The sequence below is a fragment of the Aphidius gifuensis genome, linkage group LG5 (assembly GCF_014905175.1).
Source record: "Aphidius gifuensis isolate YNYX2018 linkage group LG5, ASM1490517v1, whole genome shotgun sequence".
NCBI lineage: Eukaryota > Metazoa > Arthropoda > Insecta > Hymenoptera > Braconidae > Aphidius > Aphidius gifuensis.
The window spans coordinates 18,575,640-18,585,315 of NC_057792.1; the positions used below are offsets into that span (position 1 = coordinate 18,575,640).

At 25.4% G+C, this 9,676-nt stretch overlaps 3 protein-coding genes and 1 long non-coding RNA gene across 5 annotated transcripts; all 4 read left to right on the forward strand.

Annotated features, from left to right (window-relative positions):
* Positions 1 to 271: 271 nt before the first annotated feature.
* On the forward strand, positions 272 to 1,756 carry LOC122858214. The gene is made up of 2 exons (XR_006374287.1): positions 272 to 618; positions 701 to 1,756. It is a non-coding gene; the product is annotated as an uncharacterized LOC122858214 (long non-coding RNA).
* A 1,298-nt stretch (positions 1,757 to 3,054) lies between these two features.
* Positions 3,055 to 5,055, forward strand: LOC122858221 (apyrase). The gene is made up of 4 exons (XM_044160974.1): positions 3,055 to 3,344; positions 3,422 to 4,105; positions 4,174 to 4,535; positions 4,607 to 5,055. Exons 2-4 carry the CDS (start codon positions 3,475 to 3,477, stop codon positions 4,817 to 4,819), a joined length of 1,206 nt encoding a protein of 401 aa, XP_044016909.1. The 5' UTR covers positions 3,055 to 3,344; positions 3,422 to 3,474; the 3' UTR covers positions 4,820 to 5,055.
* A 75-nt stretch (positions 5,056 to 5,130) lies between these two features.
* On the forward strand, positions 5,131 to 7,959 carry LOC122858218 (tetratricopeptide repeat protein 39C-like). Of its 2 annotated transcripts, XM_044160970.1 has the most exons (8): positions 5,131 to 5,319; positions 5,554 to 5,827; positions 5,895 to 6,418; positions 6,493 to 6,693; positions 6,752 to 6,920; positions 6,994 to 7,444; positions 7,512 to 7,720; positions 7,794 to 7,959. In XM_044160970.1, the coding sequence occupies exons 2-8, from the start codon at positions 5,681 to 5,683 to the stop codon at positions 7,917 to 7,919; spliced, it is 1,827 nt and encodes a 608-aa protein (XP_044016905.1). In that variant the 5' UTR covers positions 5,131 to 5,319; positions 5,554 to 5,680; the 3' UTR covers positions 7,920 to 7,959. The 2 variants fall into 2 exon arrangements, with proteins under 2 accessions (XP_044016905.1, XP_044016906.1); XM_044160971.1 differs by having other exon boundaries at positions 5,131 to 5,827; positions 6,994 to 7,210.
* A 377-nt stretch (positions 7,960 to 8,336) lies between these two features.
* LOC122856533 (SUN domain-containing protein 2-like) lies at positions 8,337 to 9,206 on the forward strand. The gene is made up of 3 exons (XM_044158207.1): positions 8,337 to 8,473; positions 8,539 to 8,915; positions 8,997 to 9,206. The coding sequence occupies exons 1-3, from the start codon at positions 8,398 to 8,400 to the stop codon at positions 9,204 to 9,206; spliced, it is 663 nt and encodes a 220-aa protein (XP_044014142.1). The 5' UTR covers positions 8,337 to 8,397.
* The last annotated feature ends 470 nt before the right edge of the window (positions 9,207 to 9,676 follow it).

Genomic DNA, 9,676 nt, shown 5'->3' on the forward strand with positions numbered 1-9,676 from the left:
AATAATAATTTGATGTATCATGTATAATCCCTGCACCCGTATTCAGAGGATGTTCTCATTAGGGCGTTTTTTTTCCGATGGTGGCGTTTGTGAAGCTTTTCTATGTGAAATCTATATAAAAAAAATTTTGTCAAGCGCCATCAGCGGAAAAAAAAAGCCCTAATGAGAACAATTTTGCCCCGTGAATACGGGTGCTGGTGGAAATATTTTCTCTACTTTTTTCCACCTTTTTGAGGAGAAAAGGTTGGAGACAGTTGGAGAAAAGTCGGAATCAAGAAGACTAGAAAGAAGGAGAGTCAACTCCCTGTAGTGGGGGATAGGCCAAATGGGACAAAATATGTCCTGTACCTCGAGCTTCTCAAATTTGCCAATTTGGCGCTGATTGTTCTCAGCCGTACTTATGCGCTAACTATTTTCAATAAATATTGTTATAGCGCAAGTTCGTCTATGCATGTATTTGCATGTATGAGATTGAACATAACCATATCTCAAGTGTCAAACGATTTTAAAGTTAAAAACAATATATATCAATATTACAATATTTGTAAACAATTCTAAGGGATTTAGTTTGGGATTCAGTTAATCTATTTTTTCATCGATTCTATAAAACTATATTAGGTAAGTATATATTGCAATTAATATTGAAAAATTTTTTTTTTCCAAAGTTAGTTTATTAACTAATTGTTTTATTTTTTTTTAGCTGATAAAATTCATAATAAAGATGAAAAAAAAAGTAAAGCGTGTAAAAAAACTTTTTCAAAAACTCCAGATGAAGGGAGACCTCATCAAATTTCCAAGTAATATGTGGGTGAGTGTTCAGGGCTTTAATCATCGCATTATATATGCTAAATATGAAGCTGATTTAAGTACTTCTACAAATGTAATCATATATCCCAACATGGATGTAGAGGTAACATATGGTGAAAAAACATTGGAGTGGATATATTGTGTGACTCCAAAAGTAGTAGATGATGTACAAAATATCATTAACTGGATAGATACAATACCACCATTTGACTGTGCACGCGATAATTAATATCCAACATAACAAATTGAATTGTACATACATGATCGGAGTCTATACAATAGACTCCAGATTTAAAAAAAAAATTGAGAATTGTAACATTTTAATTTAAGAGAAAATATCTTCAATACTTTAAATATTATAAACAAGCTTATTAACGTTTAACGTTATTAATTTTGTACTGAAATACTTTTAATCATTGCAAATTTATAATCTGGGTAAAGCTCCGGATTCAAAACAAAACATTAACAAATACTGTTATAAAAAAATTGAGAATTGTAACATTTTAATTTAAGAGAATACAACTCAAATACTTTAAAAATTGTAAACAAGCTTATTAACGTTTAACGTTATTAATTTTGTACTGCAAATACTTTTAATCATTGCAAATTTATAATCTGGGTAAAGCTCCGGATTCAAAACAAAACATTAACAAATACTGTTATAAAAAAATTGAGAATTGTAACATTTTAATTTAAGAGAATATAACTCAAATACTTTAAAAATTGTAAACAAGCTTATTAACGTTTAACGTTATTAATTTTGTACTGCAAATACTTTTAATCATTGCAAATTTATAATCTGGGTAAAGCTCCAGATTCAAAACAAAACATTAACGAAAATTGTAATATTTATCAACAATCTAGGCAAGAGTAAACTGCTAACCGATATTTTTATTTTTAAAAACTGAAATTGCTGGAAATAAAATAATTATGATTAATTAAAAAATAATTCACATTATATTGCCATTTTTCTATAAATCAATATTTATTTTTATCTAGTTACTTTCAAATGTTTTACTTATTTTGATTTTGCCGGTAGAGCACTTTTTAATACAACAAACTCGCGGCATACTTTTATATAAATTTGATATAAAATATATATATGATATGACAGAAAAGAAAAAAAAAGAGAAAGTACGCTATTCTAGACGAACATGCGCTATAACAATATTTATTGAAAATAGTTAGCGCATAAGTACGGCTGAGAACAATCAGCGCCAAATTGGCAAATTTGAGAAGCTCGAGGTACAGGACATATTTTGTCCCATTTCCAATGTACGGAGTTGACTCTCCTTCTTTCTAGTCTTCTTGGTCGGAATAAATTTAAGGTGGAGATTGGATGAAGAAAAGTCGGAATAAATTTTAGGCGGAGAAATTTGTCCGGCATTTCTCCGACCATGGATCATTTTCGGAAAAAGGTGGAAAAAGCGGAGAAAGATGGAGAAAAGGCAGAGAAAAATTTTCACCAGAGATGAAATATAAATAATAATATAAATAATACAATAAATATTTGTAAATATTCAAAACTTTACATAGAATGGGTAATAATTTATATTAACTAATAATTATTAATGAATAAAAATAAAAAAAAAAACAAGTGAGAGGATATAATAATATAAAAAAATTAATTATTATTTGTGTGATAAATAAGACTTGCATTGTTGAGAAACCTTTGGACATATTACTGCAATAAGTGAGTACAATTTTCGGTAGAAAAAATATATATGATAAAATTCAATCAAAGTGTAGAGTATTAGTATATCAATTATCAATAGTCCGATACTGGAAAAAAAAAATAGCCGATATTTTAAATATCGATATTTTTTTTTTCAAGATATCGCACACATCTCTAGGCATCTTAATGGTATTTTACACTGTTTTTAATAAATAAGAATAAAAGGAGTTCCAAATCCAATGTTTAATTAAAATATACAAAAACATATATTTAATACTAGTAGTATTAATTATTTATATTAAATATTAATATTCAATACTAGTAGTATTAAATATATGATTTGAAAAAGGCAGATATTTTTTTATATTTTTCTGCGCATGACACTGAGTTGTGCGCAATAATATAAATAATTAAAATTATAATAAATTTATTATTAATAATTGATTATAATAATCAATAATTTAAGCTACAATAATTATCAATATCTCATTATAATAAATAATAATTTAAGCTATGATAATAATTAAAAATTGATGTTTTTTTTTATCTTTTTACAATTCATTTATTGAAATTCTAGCGCTAAATTAGCGTCTTTATTTACGTCAAAAAATAATAATAATAAAAAACTGAACGCAACCTGAAGAAGAGCAATGTTTTTAGGTTTTTTTTCAAGTCATATGTTGCAATGTGTTGACTGTTGATGTGATGTGTCCAATGTCGACGTCGACATGATTAAAAATCAAGATCAGTCCTGATAATTATTGATAAATTTATTTCAATAATATTCAACGTTTCATCCATATTTGTTATATAATCACTGACAATGACTTTCATATTCAAACCCATTAAAATTAGATAAGAGGTTTTAATTTTTATTTTTTTTATTTATCATCATCAAGTAGACAGTTGTTGAGTGATTTTTATATTTTTTTTTCACAGTTGAATTTGTCAGTTACATCAAGACACATTAAAGTAATTTAAAAAATAGTCAAATGACCCAAGTTCAAAGACGCAATAGTAAAACAAAAAAAAATGATACAATGTCATTATTACATGATTGGAGAGAAGCATTAAGAAAACCTCATGTATACAGAGTTGGTAGTGGTTCATTAAGAATTCAAAATCAATTTTTAATAATATTTAGTATTGTATTATTACTACCAATATTATATTATACATATCCAACAATATTGGATACTGTTTGTCCAGTAAAACATCAAGCATCATCATGTTTTGCTTATTACAAATATGATGATACTTATCCATTAACAAAATCAACAAAAACAGCACTTGGTATAACATATAAAATATCATTAATAAGTGATCTTGATACTGACTCAAAAGTTAATGATAAAAATAAATGGATAAGTTATGTAAAAGAAGGTAGTTTAACATGGCAACCACAATCAAATAAAATATCAATTTATTGGGAAAATAATAATGATTATGAATTATCATCAACACTTGCTATGAAAGGGCGTGGTATGGAATTATCAGAACTTGTTACATTTAATGGTAAATTATTAAGTTTTGATGATAGAACTGGTCTTGTTTATTATATTGAAAATAAAACAGCTTATCCATGGATAATATTGATGGATGGTGATGGTAAAAAAACAAAAGGTATAAAAATAAATTAACTAATTTATCATAATCATTTGATGTATTAATTTTTTGTATATTATATTTAGGTTTTAAATCAGAATGGGCAACTGTTAAAGATAATTTATTGTATGTTGGAAGTATGGGAAAAGAATGGACAACATCTGATGGTATATTTAATCATCATGATCCAATGTGGGTCAAAGTAATATCACCAAGAGGCGAAGTACAATCATTAAATTGGATTGATAATTATAAAAAACTTAGACAAGCAATTGGCATTGAATTTCCAGGCTACATGATACATGAATCTGGTGAATGGAGTAATGTATTAAAAAAATGGATATTTTTACCAAGAAGATGCTCCAAAGAACAATACAATGAAACTAAAGATGAAGTTATGAGTTGTAATGTTTTATTAACAGCTGATGATGATTTTTCAAATGTCAAGGTAGAAAAATATATAAAATTTATATATTATTTATTATTAAATTGTATTATTTATTTATTTATTTTATTCAGGTAACGATTATTGATAATTCACAAGGAGTACGTGGATTTTCAAGCTTTAAATTTCTTCCTGGTAGTGATGATAAAATAATTATTGCATTAAAGAGTGAAGAGTTTCAAGGTAATACTAAAACTTATATAACTGCATTCACAATTGATGGTACAATACTCATGAATGATGTTAAAATTGCTGATCAAAAATTTGAGGGAATTGAATTTGTATAAATATAGTAATAATTAGCTAATTGTATAATTAATTTTTGTAAAAATAATTGTACATATGTGCGATTTATAAATAATTGTAAAAAAAAAAACATTATCATTCTCAGCTAAATACAGTATCAATATTAATTAAAGATAAAAAATAAGAATACTTGATGAATAAATATATATTTTTTTCATGTTAATTTGCATTTTATATTTTATTCAACAAAAGATAAAAAGAAAAACGTAAAGACTTGGTATTTTAATTTAACTGATAAGAAAATACAAATTAAAAATTTTTTATTTACTTTCTAGAGGTCATGATGTAGCACTTTTTATCATCATGGAATTGTCCAAGTGTCTTGAGTAATCAACGTGTCTAGTCCTGATAGATGAAACATCTAGAAATTTGTTTGAAATAATGTTCTTTTTGATGAAAATCTTTAGAAAAGCATCACGCAAGCGTCAACGAAATAACATAATAAGTTATCATTGCGCTTGCGAATTTATCATGATCGCGAGTATGTAATTTATACACGAGTAATATTTTTTTATCATTTTTTAAAAATATAAATAAGCCATTTTGACCTACAAATAATATATATGCATCTAATAACGTCATCATGTTTAAATCAATACATAACTAATCATGAAAAAAAAAAAATGTTGCGGATTAAAAAAAAGAAAACATACAGTATATTACACTGCAGTGTGTTATCACTGTCTAGATATAACAAAAAAAATTTTTTTTTTAGTGTCTGTTGTGCCTTCTTCATGACACATCAATTGTCATTGATAAATTTATACAACAATGAAGAGAGTGTTAAAAAAATATATAGACAGATGAAAAATTAATGTCATCAATATTTTTGATGACTTAAAATGGCATCATCAGAACCAGACTGGTGTTTTGCTAAAAAAGGTTTAAAACTTTTTTTAAATAACAAGCCAGATGAAGCTGAAATATTATTTGCTCAAAGACCAGATAGTTTTCATATTAAAACAGCAAGATGTTACATGTTATTCATGGTAATTATAATAAAATAATAATTTGTTTATTAATTAAATTTAATAATGTATACTTACGAATCCTTAGAATGCCTTGATGACCTTTGAAAATGATAAACTTGAAGAAGCTGTTAAATTATTAAATGAAACAGAACGTGAATGTGTTGATGATGTTGGCTGGTTTAAAACAGTCAAAAATCGTGTATTTAATAATGATAAATTACATGATGATTATGGAAAAAAATTAGAAAATCAAATTGTCTTAGCTGATACACAAGTATGTGCTGCAATGCTTGTATTTTTACAACAAGAAGTATCAAGTTATGTACGTGGTGGATGGATGATGAGAAAAGCATGGAAAATATATCAACAAACATATTTACAATTATTTCAACTTTATAAACGTACATTTGGTATTAATCCATCTGGTTTTAATGGTGATTTTATGTTTAACAAATATAAAAATTCAAATTGGTCAATTGATTCTTGTAACAGTACACCATCAACATCAACAACAACAGCATCAACAATACTATCAAAAACATCATCAATTAAAAATTCATTGTCTATGATATTTTCATTAACTAATACGACAAATTCAAAAGAAGAAAAGTATGAACATTATATGTTTACATATAGATAATTAATATTATTTATTAGATTAATATTAATTTATTTTGTTTTAGCTTTGTTGAACCTGCTGAAGTTGTACGTTTAATGTCAGCTGTAAGTTTTGGATATGGAATATTTCAATTATGTGTTAGTCTTGTACCACAATCTCTTCTTAAAGTCATACATTTTTTGGGCTTTGAGGGTGATAGACGAGCTGGTCTAACAGCTCTAATGTATGCTAGACTAAGTGAAGACATGCGAGCACCATTAGCAACGTAAGTAATCTGCTTTTAATATCACTAATATTTATTAATTTTGTTTTTTATATTTTAGACTATCATTGTTGTGTTATCATACGATAATAAGACCATTTTGTTCTTTCAATGAATCAAATATTAAATGTGGAGTTGATGCAGCAAAACAGCTGCTAAATGAATGTCAAGATGAATATCATGATAGTGCATTATTTCTATTTTTTACTGGTCGAGCTGAACGTTTAAAAGTAATTATTATTATCATCAAACAATTTATTTAAATGCTAATAATTGTAATTGAATATTTAACATTTATTCCAGTCAAACATAAATGCCGCATTGGAAATGTATAATCATGCAATGAATGTATCAACACAACGTGAAATAAGACTTCTTTGTCTTCATGAAGTTGCTTGGTGTCATGTTATTTGTTTGAATTATACTGAATCTTATAATGCATTTTCAAGATTACAAAATGAATCTCGATGGTGTGAAAGTGTTTATGCATATATTGCATGTGTTTGTGCTGGTTCAATTGGTAAAATTGATGTTACATTAAAATTATATAGCTATATTAAAACAATGATATCTGTTAATAGTAAAAATACACAGCTTGATACTTTTATATTACGAAGATTAACAAAATTAGTTAAACCACATAATAATGATGTTTATTCATGTGTTTATTATAAAATATTAGTTTATGAACTTCTTTATTTATGGAATGCAATGAGTTCATGTGCTGATGATTGTTTACAAAATATTATAACAGGTTTCTATATACATTTTTTATATTTAAAAAAAAGCACATTTGTTAATTAATTTGCCTTTTTTTTTAGAATGTAACAACTGTGGTAATGATGAGCCTATGGTTGGTCTTGCTAGTTTAATTTCTGGTGCTTGTTATACTTATCTAAATGACAATATCACATCAATAAAATGCTTCAAAAATTGTCTCAATAAACGTATTCCATCCAATGACCATGATGATCAACATGTCAGTACTTTTGCTCTTTATGAGCTTGGTAATAATTTATGTAAAATAAATGTAAGTTTTTACATTACGTCATAGATATGCTTATCTATTTTTAACTATCAATTTTATTGTTTTTTTTTCTTAGAAAATTGATGAAGGAAAAGCTTCACTTGTTAAAGCCCAATCACAGTATACTAATTACGACTTTGAAAGCCGTCTAAGTGTTAAAATTCATTCTGCCTTAAAAATATATAATACACAAAATTTATAAATTAATTCAATGAAATTTTATTATGTTATCTATTGAAGAAAATTAAAAAAGTGATAATATGTCCGTCTAGATGTAATAATAAATAATAAAATAATGTAATTAATTTAAATTAACATAAATAATTCACCCAATTAAAATATAATCAACTGTCAAAAAAACGATCCCAAGAATACTGGATGTCAAAAGTGTCGTTACTGTAATTTATCCGGTAGTCATCTCATTATTATCATCTTTTCTAAAAAATGTGCCTTTATTTCTTTAAGATAGCCAAGTATTTATTAACAAAGTGTCTCATATTTGTGATAAATTTTCAACAAATAATACAATCAGAATAATGAAAAATGATTTAGCAAGTGTACGAGATCATTTAAATTCATTAACGGTATTAATTATAAATAAATCATCAAAAGAAAATAATAATAATAGGTATTAATTAATAAAATATTATCAACAGATAGAAGTTAAAAATTTAATAAATATGCAAAATGATGTATCAAAAGTAACAAGTGACAAAAACAATGATGCTGTTTTATTAAAATACAATACAAATAAAGGTAATTAAAAATGTAAAAATGTAAATAATAGGTAATGATAAAACTAATTAATTAATTATTAATAGATGATTCAAATATACGAGAAATAATTAAACATGAAATTGAAAAATATGATGCTGATAAAACTGGTCTTACTGATTATGCGCTAGAATCATTAGGTGGTAATATATTATCAACTCGTGATACTGAAAATTATATTAAATGTACAAATATATTATCATCAATATTTGGATTTTTTTGTAATGAAGAAAATAATGCTAAAAATGTTATTCAACCTGGTGTTAATTTGGGTGAATGTTGGGCATTCAAGGGTAGTACTGGTACCATAGTCATTGAGTTAATAACAAGTGTCTACATAACTGGGCTTACACTTGAGCACATATCCTCTTCAATATCTCCAACTGGTGAAACTTCAACAGCTCCTCGTGATTTTTCATTCTTGGTAAATCATAAGAATCTTATTAAAATAGAAAAAAAATTATAAAAAAATAAACAAGTAGATTAAAAATAATATTAATTACAGGGTTTACGTAGTGTTGATGATAAAAATGGTTTTTTATTTGGTAAATATAAATATGATAATTGTGATTCACCAGTTCAGTATTCAAGTATTCAAAATCAATCAAATGAATCATATGATATTGTTGAAATTAAATTTCATACTAATTCTGGTAATCCAGATTATACGTGTATCTATAGAATTCGTATTCATGGAAAACTTAAGAATGATTAATATTTTAATTCAAAAAAAAAATATATTAAAATCAAGTAAATAATTTATTTATTTAACGAATTTTTTTTATCACTTGATTTTTATTACTCATGTACATTTTTTTTTTTTTTTTTTTGCCCCTTAATTATTTCGATAGTTTTACAGATAAAATTTTTAGGGGCTATGTTCCCATGATTATTCATTCAATAACGTACATTTCATCAATTTTTTTTTTTTTTTTATATGCAACCAATTTGGTGCTTTGTCTTGTAATTTTTTTCTGTCATTGTTAATAATTATAATAATAAATAAAATGAGTATGGCACATTATCTACAATGACGTTATTTTTTTTTATTATTTTTTTTTTTCATTCTAAATATTAATTATACATTTGTTTGTGTTTTTTTCTGTGTAAATGTCATATTTTTATGATTTTTTTTCTCTTTAAAATAAAATTATTATGAATGTTTGATTTTTTATTTTTTTTTTC